Consider the following 17177-nt stretch of genomic DNA (forward strand, 5'->3'; position numbering starts at 1 on the left):
TACGTTCAGTGACTGATCCAAAGCCTACTGAAGTCAAGGGGAGTCTTCAATGGGCTTTGGCTAAGGCCCATAGAGAACTCATGATATCAAAGAAAAGATCTGACATGTGGATTGACATAAGTACATTATAATCATTCCCATTACAATTACTTTGTTAACAGAAACAGTAATTTGCTGGCTTCTCACCCCTCCTGAAGTGTAAGCTATCCAGTGATAGTAAGTACAGGGGGCTCGAATCATGTCTTTATGTCTCATGGGCACCATTAAACAGAGGATAACTATGTTTATAAATAAATAGTGAAAAGCACATCATTTAATTGCTATTTATTTTCATAAACATGAGGTATTTCAAAGTGCTATAAGACGCAGCACTAAATGTACATCGTTGGAAGAAATTAAACACAGAACTTTGCAGTTACCCAGTTCTATGCACCAAACATTAACAAATACATTAACTGGAAGAAACAGGCTAGGAAAAGGCATATATAGTAAATTTCTTTACAAAAGTTTTCTTAGTTCAAAAAAGTGATAAAGTAATATCTACTCAAAACTTTCACAACTCATTTTCATACGAAAATATAAGTATCAAATTTAGTTATGTATCAGCATCATACTAAAGTATACAGGCAGTGTAAGAATTAGTACAGTACATAACAGAGATTAACAATATATTTGTATACAAAAACATGCTCCTCAAACATTGAGGTATTACAGTACTTAGGTATGAACTTCCAGTCAAATACTGGTAGCAAGAGCCACCTCTCATAACCCAAGACATGTACAAAAGGCAAGTGTGTAGATGGTATTTACAGAAAATTCCCACAGAGGTACAAATGGTAACCCCTAAAGTAACATCTGTTAGAACATAAGCACCATTCAAAATTAGGAATGAACGTTTTTAAAACTTAACTAGGTGTCATCAGCAGCTCCAAAGGCTCACAACTTTTAAAGAACATCTATAGCTCTTAAGAAAAAATACAAGGGCAGTCCATCATTGTTTGGCAGTCTGTTAAACTCCTTGCAAGAACATCCATGTGCTCTGTACCCGGATAACATAGATTGTTAACTACTTGAGGGACTGGATTGAAAGTAAAACCAACATTCTTAACGTCAAAAAACACAATTTTTTTTTTAAAAGAATCAAAAATGTGCAAAGTGGCAGTGACTGTCCAGGTCAGACAAAAAAAAAGTTTAGCAAGTCCGTGTGTGTTCTATTTTCTTTAGCAACTGCTGTTGTCTGGCTTGCAATTTTTCCTTTTCTAGCAATAACTTGTGTTCCTCTGCCTGAAGGGAATGGACATAATCAGTGGCTTTTTTCAAGATGACCACTTTTGCAGCCTTCTCATTTTTAACCAGTTCAGGTACATGGTCCCTTAATGTGAGAAAACTAGATCGCAGGTCATTACGCCGCTGACGTTCCAGAATATTGTGATTGCGTCGACGTTCACTATCTTCTGAATCTGAGTTTCGAGGACTTGAACTCTTAGACTTTGGTTGGATCATGGGTTTTATTGGACGGGGCACCTCATTTTTTAGCTTTTTCTGCGGCGGGGCATCTTCGCTTTCCATGTATGGAGAAGGGGCAGCGTAATTATGCTGCTGGTGAATCGGGGCGCAACGCTTTAGAATCAGTTCATTCTGCTGCATTCTCACCGATGCCAAGGTAGCATTTTTAGGGCGCACAGTAATAGTAAGAGTAGTAACAGCCTTGTTGGAGGAGGAACGCCTCTTCTCCACTGTCACAACATCAATTTCTTCCTCTTCATCCTCTTCCTCGTCATCATCTTTAGAAACACAAAATGTAAAATAAAGAAAGTAAGTTGTTCTCTCCAAAAAATATTCACACAGGACCTTGAAATTTAAAAACTAGTAACATATCTGTGTGAATTCTCAGGACAAATAGCAACCTGTAAGTATTTTAAGTGTTCAAAATATGCACAAATATTAGGATAAAAATAGGGTGCATATACTAACTATCTGCAGATAGATGGAGCTAAATAAATATAGACACACCATGCATACACTCAGACCCAGACACAATAAGTGGGTATTTGCTAACTCTAAGAACAGATAGTTTTCTGCACTTTTAAGTTGTATAATAGGAGGATCCATAAAGGTGCAACCCAAATAAACACATTAGAGGAAACAGTATTTGAGAAAATGCCCTAATTTATACTTTAGCCAACAAACTGGGGTACAGAACACACAGTGTGTGCAAGCGCACACACACCCACAACACCTCCCTTGCTTGATCAAAAAGGAGCCAGAAAACTAAACAATCGCTGGATTTGTTCTGATGCAGAATGTGAAGCTGTTCCAATCTGAGAGTCCCTTTAAGCCAATGTTTTGGTTTACTGCCAAGAAGACAGCTGTTGGGAGGAAGTGCTTCCTCACAGAAAGCTGTCAAGGCACAGACATTAAAGGGACAGTGAGCCTTTTGAAACAGCAGGCTTATCATCGAGTTTATGATGATGGTCATATGGATCTACTCATTTACATAAGAGAAACTGTGTTTACAATTGAACTGGGCTTCTTTTACATGAGAGGAATTTTTTGCATCAAGATTTTCCTCTGCCTGTCTTAATCCAAAGACCCAAAAATAAAACATTTCCCTGCTAAATTATTAGACTGCCTAGCCATTCCAAAACCATGTACAAGGCAGGATGATTTTACACTAAAAACACTTTTACTGTATGGTCAATGCACTATTTACACAATACATTCTGCATAAGCTGCATATTATTTGGCCCCATGAATGAATTTTGAGATTAACCACACGGTACGCTTTGGCATGGGAGAAGATTAAAAAAAAAAAAAAAAAACACTCCAAGTTCATCCAGCATCTGTTAAGTATAAACATGCTCAGAATAGGATGCCCTTTAGTTATATACCACTGACTGCTTTATCACCAGCTGCCTGCCAAAGGGTCTCCTTCAAGGAATCCTTTCAAATAGCCAATGTCCTAAGACAAGCATGCTGCCACCTACTGGCAAATCCATATACCTGTTAGAAATGGAGGGAGTAAAACGTACGCACCCACTTGGATAGTGACGGGTTTTGTTCTTGGTTATGTTTTTATCAATGAAGTAAAGCAAATGAGAGTGGTCTGAGATTTTTCAAGCTTCCCCTCTTCCAGACTAACTTTAGTGGCACCATACATCGATCTGACCTCTTCTAAATCTGCTGGTGGTGGACTCTCTCCCAGCCTACCTTCTCTTCAACAGCAGGAGTTCCCATACCCTAAGGGCTCACACCACTGTCATGTTTTACATTGAAGTGATTGTGCAATATTTGTTCTTCCCCAGCTTCACCCCCCCAATGCTTCAGCTGCCCTTTTACTTACCCCTCCTCTCTCCCTGCCCAAGCCCTTCAAGGCACGGGGCTTCCTCAAGCACTCAGGCATATGGCAACCAACTTTCCCCCAATCTTTTTTTTTAGTGACTCACTGAGATGCAAGAAACAAAGAAAAGGGGCATGACCTAGGACCACAGATTTATTTTCTTTGGTCTCCTGACCACATGGGGGCAGGGGGAGGAGAAGGGAAGATGGAGCTTAATTTTGATTACAGGAAGGAAATGTGAAAAGAGAGAGAGAGACCACCCCTTCTTTTTTCCTCACTGCCAATAGCCTAACGCAGCCTTGCAAAATGTTCATGATAATGTACCAGCCAGGCACAACGTTACTCACCCACCTTACCAGGATAATAAAAAACTAATGCTAATTTACTTGACCAGTAACATTCACCCTAAGTGAACTGAATTTTGCAAGCCTGTCCCAATGAATTCACTTTCTCTGTCTACACCTTTGGTTGGGGGAGATGCCTCATAAAGGTGATGCTGCCCCCAAAGCTGCATTTGAGGGTACGGCAACCATGCCCACACAACACCTCTGGGGATATGCACACAGGCTAACAAATCTGCGATGAGCGGCGTATTTACCCGAGTCACTGAGAGTATCGTCTCCTGAGCTGCTGTTGGCTCTGGTGGCACTTGTGTGGCAGCTGCTGCGCTGGGTGGTAGCTGCTGCCCCCTGTGCGATCCCACTGCTCCCACTAACGTTCACCCGGATGCCAGCCGTTCCCCCTGTTGCTGGGGCTGCGGCTGCTGCGGCTGCTGCCACTGGCTCCTTCTTGTTAATGGGGAAGGGGAACACCACGGCAGGATCCACACACTCTGACACAGAGTTATTGAGCTCTGCTTGGCTGTTGGTGCCCCCAGGGCTGGCGGTGGTTGTGGATGCGCCAGCTCTCACTGGTGCCACTCCTGCTCCCACTTTGCTCTGCAGTTTCTCACTCACTGCCCTCTCCAGCTTCTCGCGGGCAGAAAAGCCACTCCACATACAATCCTGGATGATGATAGAGTTGAGGTTGTTGCTCTCCCCAAAGCCTGTCTCCAGTAAGTCTCCTCCATCCGTGCTTCCCCAAAGGTCGGCCTCAGGGGGCAGCAGCAGCAGTTCAGATGCCCAGTCCAGAGGATCACGGGTTCGGAACCCCCCTAGAGCCACCCCTCCCCACAGCAGTGGGGCCCCTCCTGGGGGGTTCTCCTGAAGTCCTGCCCGACTGGGAGACAGAGGAGGGGTAGGCAGCAGTTCAAACTTTTTCCAGATGTCCTCCCCAGGGGGAGCAGAGTCCGGACCGCACAAATAGAAATCATCTTCATCTGGATAGAAGCAGGGCTGCAAAGAGTCAAACTCGAGGTCTGGGTTTTTACTGACCATCCCTGGCATTACTGGGTTCCTTCTGCTGATTCCTTGGTTGGGCTGTTATTTAGAGGGAGGTCTGAGTGTGTTTCCACTGAGAGAGAGAGAGAGAGACTTCTCTCAACACCTGAAAGAAAATAAAAAAAAAAAATCAAAAATAAGCAACTAGTTAAAACAGGAGGAAATACATTTAGATAGATTATTGTATAACAATTCATTCCTCCCAATTTAAAAAAAGTAAAGCCCATAATCATTAAAATGCCGCAGGAATGCAGGGAGCACTCACTTAATGCTGCTTAAACCACCCAGACAAAAAAAAAAAACCCAAACAAACAACAAAAACCACACACACACACAACCAGGACAGTCTGTGCACACACGTGCAAACTTTTCTGTTTTAAGCCTATGCTCTGTAACAAAACAAAACACTCCAGAAAGGGACAGGAGATCTGCAAAGGGGTGTCTGTGCAGCCTTACACATTGCAAGCTCTTCAAACTGCTTCAAAGAACCAAACACAGAGTAACCCAACCAATACACTGTATACATATGCAAAGCTTGATACAGCAATCGCTCCAGAAACCCCTCTTAATATGCCAACAAAAGTAGTGGAAGTTTCCCCCCTTTTTGTCATCCGCAGAACGGTGCAAAGGGGACAGAGGAGGATGCAAAAGGGGCAGAGGAGAGGCGGCTCTGCGCAACTTTACAACTTGCCAGTTCATTCAGGCAAAGCTACTCAGAGAAACCCGCACACAACACGCGGGCGGAGGGGGGGATCGGAAGTAGCAAAATGCAGCAAACCTTATAGAATAATTTCAATAAAAAAAAAACAACAAAGCCGACACTAACAACAAAGCCCTTCGATATGGCAACAAGGTACAGGAAGTTTCTCTCTTGCTCAGCTGCCCACTGAGCAAAGGCGTGAAAGGCTGCAGATGCAACAAGGGAACTTTGCACATTGCCACTACGTTCAACGAGACCTGCTACAAACAAGCTTTCGATCCCCTCTCCCTCCGGAAGATTCCTTCATTGTGCGCCTGACCAGCCCACCACAACCCCCTTCCAGCACCGGAGCCCGGTTGCATCAGACATTTAAAATGACCTTTTAAGTCTGGAACAGGCGTTCAGTGTCCCCCTTCACCTCAGCAAGCGCAACCCGCAGGAAAATCGGTTTGCTGAGTTTCAAACAGCTGACATTCAGACTGAGACCAAAAGGAAAATCTCCATAAAAAAAGAAAAAAAAAAAAAAGCCTTATGATGAAATGCAATGAAACGAGCCCCGCTCAGCTGCTCTCTCCCTGCCCCGCCCCCTGACCGCTTCCACTATTGTACCATTTTTCTACTTACAAAATCTATTGCAACCGTTTAAAATAAATCAAAGCAATGAAACTTCTCCTACAAAACACAGCGATGTCTATGCAACAGCTTCAGAAACCCTGAGGATTTCCTTCTGGTCAGTGAAACCCCCCCCACGCAAATCACTTAACTGCCCCTGCATTTCCTTCCCCCCCCCATCGTCCTTAGTTTTGCAACTCCAATACAACGTGAGGTTTTATTTATTTATTTGGTTTTGCCCTCCCTTCTTATTACAGCCGCGGTCCCTGCAGCTGCCTCTTCTTACCTCCTCCTTGGTGATGGGTGGTGTTGCAAAAGGGGGAGGGGGGCAGGAAAAAAAAAAGAGGCAGATGATCTTGTATGTTGCACTTTATTGAGGGCCAGCCCGCTCGTCCCCGAAGGCTGGCTTAAGCCTCCACATTCACCCTTTGCTTGCAGACAGATGACTGTCACTGGCTGGCTTTGAAGCTCTTGGATATTATTAACTAAAAAAAAAACCCTGACACACCCGGGGAGGAAAAGGCGAGAGGAGAGAGAGGCTTAACCCCACCTCCCTAATTTCCATAAAAGCAGGGGAGGTGCCTGGCATTTGGCGCCAAAAGCCCCTATGCTCTTTATGCTTTGCAAGGAGAATTAGGTTCAATTCCCTTTGCAAATAAATAAGAATAAAAAAGGAGAATGCAAAACCCGAGCTGCACGCCCGGCCACCCTGAGCATGGGGGGGGGGGGGGTTGTAATTGCACCAATGATGTGCCTATTCAGTGCTTTGCATGGAGCGCAGAGGAGGAGGGTGGGTGCCTTTAGGGTCCTTCTCCTTTGTATCTCTTTCCCCCCCCCGCGCCTTTTTAAGAGAGTTGTATCTATTCAGGCTTGCCGGCGCGATTTATTTTGCAGCAGATGCTAATAAGAGAAGGGAAGATCTAGGCGGCGAGCTTCGCCAGGACAAAAAGGAAGTCATTATGGAGGGTTCAATCCAAGGTGTCGGATTGATTCTGTTGTTGTGCAAATAACAACCCCGTCTGCCCGGGTGGGGGCAGGGGTGGTGAGCACCACAGCGGCGCTGCCCAGAGGAGGCAGATTGCAAAGTCAATAAATACAGGGGCTGCGCCCCCTCCCCCCCGCAGTCCCTCTGCCCTCGTCCTGCCCCTCCCCCACGTTGTAAATAAATAATTAAAGGAGCGGTTGCTGCACAGGCTTTCCCCCTGCAAAAGGCGACACCTTGCGGAGGCGCGAGGGAGCAGAAGCAAAGCGCAAGGCGGAGGCGCCCCGCGCATTTCCTAGCAGCCGCGCGCCGGGCAGGGCTGGCTGCGAGCTGGAGGAGCAGTGCAGGAGGGGTGGGGAGCTGCTTTTTCCAGCTGGGGATGCCCTGAAAGGGGAGGGGTGAGAGGGGAGCAGGGGTGCTCAGGAGGAGAGGGGTGTATGCGTGGGTGGGTGGGGGCAGTGATTAAAGTGCCCTGAAAACAGCGGGGCGTGGCCTCATCATCTGGCAGGCGCAGCTAGGGTAAAACAGGGCTTCAAGTGCACCTCTCCAGGGCCCAGCTCAATTTGTATTGATTTATTTTGGCTGATGCGTAACCCCTTGACACACCACCCCATTCGCTCACACATACGCGTCAAGCTCATGGAGGTGGGATTTGGGCATTCCTCTCAGGAACCTTTATTTTGAAACCAAGTCTTTTTTTGTGCAACCTGGTGTCTTCCAAAGGCAAAACGCTTATTATTGTGGGAGGTTCTTCGGCCCTTGCTATGCAGGATGCCAGACTAGATGATCATAATGGTCCATTCTGGCCTTAAAACCTATGAACCTGTCAACCGCTTTCTGTTAAGCAAGTATATTTATAATGAGGAATAAAAATGATCCCTGAGAAGAATGGCTAAGCAACTTCCAGACAGGGATGAAGCTTAACCAGGGACAGGGAAATCCCCTCCACAGTCTCTTTGAATTGCAAAAGCACCATACTTTAGACCAGTGGTTCTCAACTGTGGACTACGGCGCCCTGTGGGGGACTGCAAGCAGGTTTCAGGGGGTCCGCCAAGCAGGGCCAGCATTAGACATGCTGGGGCCCAGGGCAGAAAGCCAAAGCCCCACTGTATGGGGCTGACGCCCTGAGCCCTGTCACCCAGAGCTGAAGCCGAAGCCTGAGCAACTTAGCTTCACAGGGCCATGGCCAGTTGTCCTCCTTGCTACTCCCTAATGCTGGCCCTGGCTTTTATATGCAGAAAAGCAGTTGTTGTGACACAGGTGGGCCCTGGAATTCTTATAGCTGTTGCGGGAGGAGGGGCTCAGAAAGATAAAGGTTGAGAACTCTGGCTTTAGACTTTGCTTTCCAGAACACATTGAGCATGCCTCCTGTCATGTCTGCGTTGTCATGCAATGTCACATCATCATGGGATGTTACATTGTGATGATGTACCTCGAATACCATCATATTGCTCTGCAATGACTTTATGAACACCCCAAAGATATTTAGCGATTCTTTCGATGCCCCATAGGACATGGAACAGCCAAGTCAAAATGAGACTGGTAACAAAATCTTGTGTATGTGTGTTAGCCAAGGATTAGAGATAGAGTTGCCAACTCTGATTGAAGCTATTCCGGGATATTTTTTTCCCCAACATGGTGTAATGTCATTAATTGTACTGTACCTATAAAAATCTCCCGGATTGCTTTCAATAGTCAGCGGAAGATCAATACTGATTCCGGTAGACTCCTGACCAATCTGAGAGGGTTGGCAACCCTAATTAGAGAGGTGGTGCTGGGAAATAGGCCACGTTTGATGGCCAGGTGGAAAATTGTTCCATTGTCTTAAAAGACCCAGGAGTAGTTTGATTCGAGGGATGTCAGGTTAGCAGAGGTGAATCTTAGTTGTACCACAACTAGTGATAATTTTCTGTCACAAAAGATTGTTAGAATCAGTGATAGAGGGGATACAGTACAATGAGCTGGAGGTTTCACTGACCTGTGTCAGGATTTGAACTGCACTAACAGTTCAAACTACTACTAAGCAATAAACTAGTTCAAACTAACTACTAAGCAATAAACTAGTTAGGTTTTGTGCGGTCAGGGCTGAACAGCCCTACCCTCCAAAAACACATTTTGGACTCAAGAGAAGGGAATTAATTAATTAACGTGTGTTCTGTACTCTGAAGGTGTGAAGTCCCATAAAAGGTCTAAGTATGATTAATTTGCATTAATTTGTTTATTTTGGCTGGTCAAAAAGGTGTGGATGGTTTTTATTTAATTTTTTTTTTCTCCTTGCATATCAATAGCTTTTAGTGGCTTAAAGCTTGTTTAAGAGATCTTAATGTGTGAGTAATTTATACATTCTCCTCATTCATGCTCCTAGCTCAATTTTAAGCAATTATATGTGGTTTGCTCCTTTTAAATTCATTATTTTTGTCTCCCACGTGCTCTTGAATTCGTATCTCTCTCTCTCTCTCTGGGATGGACACTGGATGCCATCTGATTGTATATTCAGAAATCTGTTGCTTGATTCTCTCTGTAGTCTCATCATTTCCTGTCTCAGCTGAATTTTCTCAGTAGCCTTTTTAATGATGTCTTCTTCTTTATCGGAATGGAGATCAACTCCTCTTTGGGTCAAGTATGATATTAACATATATGCTTAACTCTTGTTATATGAACAGTCATACCTGATTGTGAATGTTAATAAGGGATAGTGCTGATCAATTAGTTGGTGCTCTGTTAATGTTACCTCCATAGTGAAAATAAACAATATGGATACTGAAAAGCCAGCAACAGTTCGCTGAGCCAAAACCCAATGAAGTCAATGAGAGTCTTTCCATTGACTTCAAAGAGCTTCAGACCAGACCCATTGCACTCTGCCTCTCAAGTGAGTGACTATTTTAAAGTATCCCTAAGGTTTCCATTGCAATTTTCTTCAATCTTTAATTAAAGATCACCTGTGCTAGAAACTGATTTTTGCTGCTTCTTTGAGTGGTGAGTTGCTCAAGACAGGTTTCCCTGTATATTTGTTTTATATAAAGGGGGTAGGGCAGTGGGTATCCTGCAAGAAACCAGAGACCTTAACTCAAGTTATTGAAATAAGGAGGCTTTTTTTAAAATATTTTTTTCTTTATTTAATCCAGCATTTGGTGCTAACTCTGTGGATGTAAAAATATTTTAAAAAATACAGTTATATTGTTTTCCTTTTTCAGTCTAGTCTCACCTGCTGAACGTTCTGTGAAGCATGGGCATGACTGCACAACATTGTTTTCTTTTTGGTTTACATTAACATTGAAATTAGGCACCTAAATATTGGACCTTTGATGATCTGATCCTGGGTGCTTTACAGATGTGTAAGAAGACAAAGATTCTGCCCCTAAAAGCCTGCAGCCTAATTAAATGCATCAGGGCAGATGAGATGTAATGACATGCTGTGAGAACTAACAATGAACTTTAGAATGTTTAGTGTTATTGCAGTTTTTGTGTGTGGTTTTCTTTGTTGCAGGGTGGATTTTTAAGGCTGCTAATCCTTCTCTTGTTGCCTCCAAGGGGTGCACACTCTTATCATCCATCGTTTCCCAGACTTTTGGATTCTCTATCTCAACAGTCATAAAAATCAGGTAATGGGACTGCTAGCATCACAAAACCATTTACATTACTCAAGGATAAAAGATACTTTTGCTTCTTAACTTAGTGGCGAGAGCCAGAGCAGGTGCTGCAGTCTCTAATCTGGCTTCATGACAAATCCTGCAATTCTTTGTGCTCAGTGCTCTGCAGTCACATGCACCTGAGTATTTTATATAGGTTGGGTGCTAATGGTGATGGCTATTGTACATTTTCCTTTCATTACGGAATATCATGCAATGAAAGCTTCTTATGTGGCCAAATATATCTCCTTCCCTCATGTACCGCCAGCCTCCCAGCCTCCTGCCTGCTCAGAAAACCAAAGTAATCCAGGACAATATTACCTGATATGCTGGAAGTTGTTTCTCCTAGAGCCACCCAGATCTTGGCACACATTCCACTTAAACACCCAATTTTCTTTGTCCCTGACAGCACACTAAATGTATTTTATTTTCCCCCTTGTGAATGGACATTTCCTTAATCATGGGGTCTTCTAGGTGCATTTGTCAAAACCATTATATAATTGGAATAACTCATTCCCACCCCCTTGCCTCCAACCCACAAAAATGAATGGCAAAACCTTCTGTGCCATGATTAATAATGGCCTGAGTTTGAACATTCACAGTCCCGGTAGTATGATATATAGGATACTTTATTTCATGTAATGAAGAACTCTGCAGCATCTGTTAAATGACAATGGATAACATTTTTGGATAGGACAGCTGTTTGGAGATAGAGCTGGTGTTCTATCTTTTTTTACTTTTTAAAAATGCTAGATTTACAGAAATGGAGACTGAATTCTTCTGTTTATCTAGGGTACTTATATGGCTCCCAGCACTGCAGTATACAAGCACCTCACAATCTTTAATATATTTATCCTCAAAACACCCTTTGAGATAGGGAGGTTCCATGAATATTTGGCCTTAAGTGTCTCTGCTGAAATTGCCAGCAAGGGTGCCAAACTCACAGTGGTTCCTGTGACATGAAAACTTTCCAAAAACTGGTCATATAACTTATGCAGTACAATATGTGTTCAAAGCATTGTGTTCACATGAGAACCTGAGTCACTTCACCTAGATTCACTTCAAGCAGGCCACCAAACTGCCACTAGTTAACAGGAAACGTTTGGATATAGACAAGCAGGTAGGACACAAAGTAGAGAGGGAAAGACACCAGGAAGGGGACCCCATTGAGATACGAGTGCCATGTCTTCCTGTGCATTTGTACAGCTCTTACCTCAATGGGGTCCCTTTCCTGGTAGCTTTCCCTCTCTATTTTATGAGTCCTACCTGTGCGTCTATATTTTCTGTCTCCTTTCTTTTCTTACCTTTCTTCTCCTATCTTTCCCCAGAGGTTCCCTCCTGCTACCCGGAGGGTTCTGGACAGCAGCAGTTTTCACTTTTGCTGCTGGCAAAGGAGCTGTCTGTTTGCAGACTCAGGAAGGCAGCGCTGCATTGGTGACAATCAGGCTACATGGCAATTTTGGTGTGTAGCAAGCCAGGGTGCGAATCAACAATGCACTAGCTTGCTGCACACTAACTGGTTGCGCGCACCCTGCTGCCATGCACTAAAAGTTCCACAGTGCACTTTGATGTACTACTGTTCCTAAAGTCAAATCACAGGGTAGAAGGGTCCACATGATCAGTTAATGCATACCAAGGTAGTGAGCTGTAGAGTCACCCCCTAGCTTGCCTCACGCTAAATTGCCATGTAGACAAGCCCACAGGTTTGGAAGGTTGTCATCAAAACCAGGAGGGCTAGAGCCTTTTATTTTTTTGCTTTGGTAGAAGCTGATGGCACTTGCCCAGGAAAGCGTCCTACTCACAACAGATTTTTCAAATTCTATATATGGCTCGATAAACATGTAAGCATTTGGTACATTCCAGTTGTATATTAAACCAAAGAACTTCATGAAGTTACAGTCAAGGCTGCTACGTGTAATGCAATAAAAATCATAGCAACTAAACACATAAATAAAAAAGTACTAGGGCATTACAAATTATGGAAATCACAAGCTAAGGCTACATAAACAGTTCTGACACTAGCCTTAATTCTTGCACCCACTCCCCATTGCAAAGAAAAATTTTCAATGATTGTCATTCAAACAACATAAACTCTGACCCACCATTTGTGTTACTACTTTGAGGCCCAGTCTAGCTTCCATTGTAGTCCAAAGTGTGAGGAATAATTCCCTTTTCAAACTGTTTTACCCATGCACTTTCCTCAGCCTACAATGACGGACTTATAATCACTGTCAAGTGCTTGCTGCTGGGTTAGGTGACAAATGCAGCATATCACAAGTGACATGCTTCTAGAGGTAGATTGTTCTCCAGTTACATTCCTGTATGTACAGATACTGGTGAGAGCATAAATTTTGTTGACATGCAAAGTTCATTGCAAGGCAATTGCTGTGGCAAAATAAATATACCTCATGGACCAGTTACAGGGTGGTGATATATAATTTGAACATTAATATATGTTAAATGAGAACTATTTTTGGTCAGAAACATTTCTCTTTAAAATATGTAGATATATAGGTTGGGGATTTTTTTTTGTGGGTTTACATTTTGTCCCTAATGGAAGCTAAAAGGTGAAACAGATAGGTTCTTGTTTTTATATGTGTATGATGTCTAGCAGTGAGGCCCTGCTTCTTGATTGGGGCCCCTTGGAGCTACCATAATACAAACAAATAATATTAATCTTCCACCCATTGTTCTCAGTGTCTCAAATAAAGATGTTTGAAATGTATACTGCAGCCAATTCTTGAATGTCAGCCTTGGCCCAGACATGGGTTGTTTTGTGATGTATAATATGAACCCTTGTCTGCATTTCCATGTCTCTTTGGCGGTCAAGAGGGTGACCACCAAAGAGAATCAGAACTTGCTCCAGCACCAGCAGGATTAATTGATTTTAGTGAGCACTGGATTGGACTCAACTTTTAAAATACACCCAGCCTAGCACAGTCAGCCTTTTCATTTGCAGATACCCAAGCAAAAGAGAGCCTCGAGTTGGTGGAAGGAAAAGGAAACTGATCTGCAAGACCTGCTGCTGGTGGGAGACACAGTGGAGGTAAGACCGTGACTTGCTTTTGTGGACGTCCGAGCAGCCTCATCAAATTCCCCTCAAAGGCTAGATTTCCAAAGAGGTGTAGGCACCTAACTAATTGCCACTTTATGCACCTAAGCTCCAAATTTAGACACCACTGGTATTCACAAAAGTCTTGCTCAGCTGCCACCAAGCCCTGCAGGTGCCTAAACTCACTCAGCACCTAAGATTTTGTAGTAGATGCTCCCTAAGCACCTATGTTTCTGCCTCTGAGCATGCAGGCTGCTGCTTCACACTAGGCATCCAGAGGGCTACATGCCAGTGCAATGTGTGAACCAGGGAAGACAGGCGTTCTCTTGCCTTGGGGCCCGATCTGGTAGGCATGTTCTGAGCACATCTAACTCCACACAAGATGGCAGCAGGGGAAGGAAGGAGGAAAAGGACTTTTTCATAACTTTACCCCGGTGGTTAGGGTATTCACCCATAGGTACTGGAGTCAGTTTGAAATACTATACCGTGCAAATGTCTACATGTGTTTACATTTATCTTTTTTTCTTGTAACTTTCTCCATGAGTGAGGTATTGCTTGTTTTTGTGTGTTATTTTTCAGGCTCAAATTAGTGCCTATTTTTGAAAATTTAGCTCAGAACATTTCACTAGTCACTGCCCCTTTTAAAGTTTCGTTATCTCAGATCAATTGTGAAATATTTAATCAGATAATGCCCTGAGATAAATCTGAAATATGCAGTTATGAACATAAAAGTATAACCAGTCTCATAAACCTGTCTTCATTAGCTCCATTTCAAACATGTCCAAATGTTAGAAATAGACATCCTCACGGGGTGGTTTCAAGCGTGAATCCGTTAGCTTTCAGTTGGAATCTGCTTTACGTTTAAGGGGAAGGCTTTCATTTCCTGCATCTGAGACTCATTTTCAAACACAAGGTATCAGGAGCATTAACTCTCAAGGATTATTAGTGGCTGCCCTGAATGGTATTGGTGCCTGGGACCTGAGAGAAAAAGTTTTTAAGACTGACTAAAGAGTTGTATCAGGCCAGATCCTGAGATAGGATAAATCAGTGTAACTCCCTTCAAGTCATTAGAACTATTCTTATGTACACCAGCAGAAGAGCTGGCCCATCATGGTTCCAGCTGTAAACATGGGCACAACTTGAAAGCTATGTTCTGGGTTGTTTTGTTCTTATTTTACATGCAGCAGATAAAGGCATACTGATAACCTCGGGGACAGTCTTCAAAGCTTTGCCATAAAAACTATTAAATGCAAGGGAAACTACTTTACACTTATTGCAGTAATGAAAGTATCTTCAGACACTTTAAACTCCTTTATGGAGTATTGATGGCTTTATTATTGCCTGTCCAGCTTTAGTAAATCAAAGTAGAAGTTTTGTTTATTTACATGTCACATAAATTACTAGCGTATCTCTAGCTTTACCATAGATGTACGGGAGGGAGATGACAGAGGCTACACATGTCCTATTAGCTCCTCTTTCTTCACAATCAGCCTTAGAAAACTGAAAATCGCTTACTGACCGTCAACAGGAGTTGGGCACCTACCTCCCCTGGACTTGTGAACGTCCTAGCCACTCTTACCAAATATTAGGCACCCAATTTTTGAAAAATATGGCCTGGGTGCATTATTGGGTTTTTTTTCACCTTTCTCCAAGGCAATTGGCCATTGTGAGAGGCAGGATACTGGGCTTGATGGACCAAGAGTCTGCTCTGCTTTGGCAACTCCTATAATATGCTCCTCTGCAAAGTTTGACTAGTTTTCCTGCTTACTGAGAGCTGCAGTCACTCTATACATCAACCAAAACAAAAAAAATACCAGCTTTGAAGAAAGCAAACTGTTAAATAGAAGGTTAAAAAGGGATTTGCAAAATTCTGTATGTTTCTGGTCATTGTACAGCAGGATCATCATCTGATTATTGTATAGTCTGAAGAGAGCCAAGCTTTACATAAAATTAGTTGCTAGCTCTATAGCTGTTTAGAAACAAACACTGCAGAAAATTTAACTTAATGGTAAATGTCTCTGCTCTGCAACAAGTAACCGGATGTTTCTTTTAGGGAAAATATGTTATGCATGAGATTTGGTTTCCTACTGCCTGCAGCATTCCACTGTGAACCTTTCAGATCACACAGGCTTTGTAGGGTTGTCCCTGCTTATTACACATCTTGGGGTGTTATGCGGCCGCCCGTCACCAGAGTGCCTGAGCACAATAACATCTAGATCTGACCACCTCCCTGCTACCACAACCACATACAGCCATTACTGCTGCCTTAATCCCCAAAACAATTGGGGCAAGTGGAGAAGAACAAACAAGAATTGGAAGTAATGGTATGTGGGAAGCTAGTTAATGCTGTAGCCATAGTAAGAAAAAAGCTGGGGGAATAAGGAGTGAAACCACTGCAGCCACTGTGAAGGTGAGATCAACAGGAGAGTCAAAAGTTGTGGGGAGATATGTCCCTCTTATCTTGAATGGTTCTGGCCTTATAGCCAAGTGGGTTGACCCAGGGCATAATGTAGCATGAACATCCTGACATCTGGGGCATATGCACCCCAGACTTTTGCATACAATTAAGGTATTAGAATTGCTTAGATTTTCAGGTTTGGCTTTTGACAGGGCCTCAGCTAATTGGTGGCTTTTAGTGATTTTTGATTAGGAAACCTGAAACATCAGTAGCAGAAGTGGCAATTAAAATGAGAAGGTCCTTTGAATCCCTGTACAAAACATTTAAACAATGTTGTTATTTAAAACATACCAGGGTCATAGAATGTACTGAAGAACGCATACTTTTAGAAAATATGGCCCTGGGGGGGTTGAAATGCAGCTACTTGTTTTTACTCTTCTGTTTCGTTCATTAGGAAGTTCTTTCTTTTAGGCTGTCGGTTAAAATAAATGTGCTTATGTCCCGTCAACCAGAGCTGTAATTCTGCTTTGGTGCTGGAAGAGTGTATTAAATGTGATCAGACATCACATGTTAAATGTTTTATCTGTCAGTGCTCTAATAGGTAAGAGCCAGTTACAGTGTGAGGCCTGGCTAAAGGCTTTCTGCACTAATGATGCTGGTATTTGTTTTTACAATGTCATAACTTCATCGCTAAACACTGATTACTGTTAAATAGGTTTGCTACTAGAATGTTTCTGATACCCGTGTACATATTTCTGCATAATCCACAGATGCACAGTGTACAGGTGCTTTTATCTACAGAAAGCAGAAGTGTGCATTATTTTAAAAGAAGTAGAGTTTATGTAAAAAGGAAGTGAATAAGTAAGTGGTGACAAGGAATTTTATTATATTTTATTTTCAGCTTGAGATTACACACATCGACTTCTTACAACAACTTTCATCACATCAACCCCAGAGTGCTAAATGCTTAGCGTTTTGGCAAGGTAGTCGCTGTACGATAATAGCATTCCAGCTCCTTTGATTTGCATTCTTTATACAGCCAGCCAAATCAGCATAAATCAATGCTGAAAATCACCTATGCCAAG

At 43.0% G+C, this 17177-nt stretch overlaps 1 protein-coding gene across 5 annotated transcripts; it reads right to left on the reverse strand.

Moving 5' to 3' along the window:
• Positions 1 to 301: 301 nt before the first annotated feature.
• MYCN (MYCN proto-oncogene, bHLH transcription factor) lies at positions 302 to 6654 on the reverse strand. Of its 5 annotated transcripts, none has more exons than XM_073335973.1 (3): positions 6318 to 6654; positions 3939 to 4825; positions 302 to 1784 (listed from the first exon to the last, which is right to left on the reverse strand). In XM_073335973.1, exons 2-3 carry the CDS (start codon positions 4723 to 4725, stop codon positions 1192 to 1194), a joined length of 1380 nt encoding a protein of 459 aa, XP_073192074.1. In that variant the 5' UTR covers positions 4726 to 4825; positions 6318 to 6654; the 3' UTR covers positions 302 to 1191. The 5 variants fall into 5 exon arrangements, with proteins under 5 accessions (XP_073192074.1, XP_073192078.1, XP_073192075.1 ...); XM_073335977.2 differs by lacking the exon at positions 6318 to 6654 and adding an exon at positions 6044 to 6089; XM_073335974.2 differs by lacking the exon at positions 6318 to 6654 and adding an exon at positions 5799 to 5894.
• Between the last annotated feature and the right edge of the window lie 10523 nt (positions 6655 to 17177).

Source organism: Lepidochelys kempii, chromosome 3 (genome assembly GCF_965140285.1).
Source record: "Lepidochelys kempii isolate rLepKem1 chromosome 3, rLepKem1.hap1, whole genome shotgun sequence".
Lineage (NCBI taxonomy): Eukaryota > Metazoa > Chordata > Testudines > Cheloniidae > Lepidochelys > Lepidochelys kempii.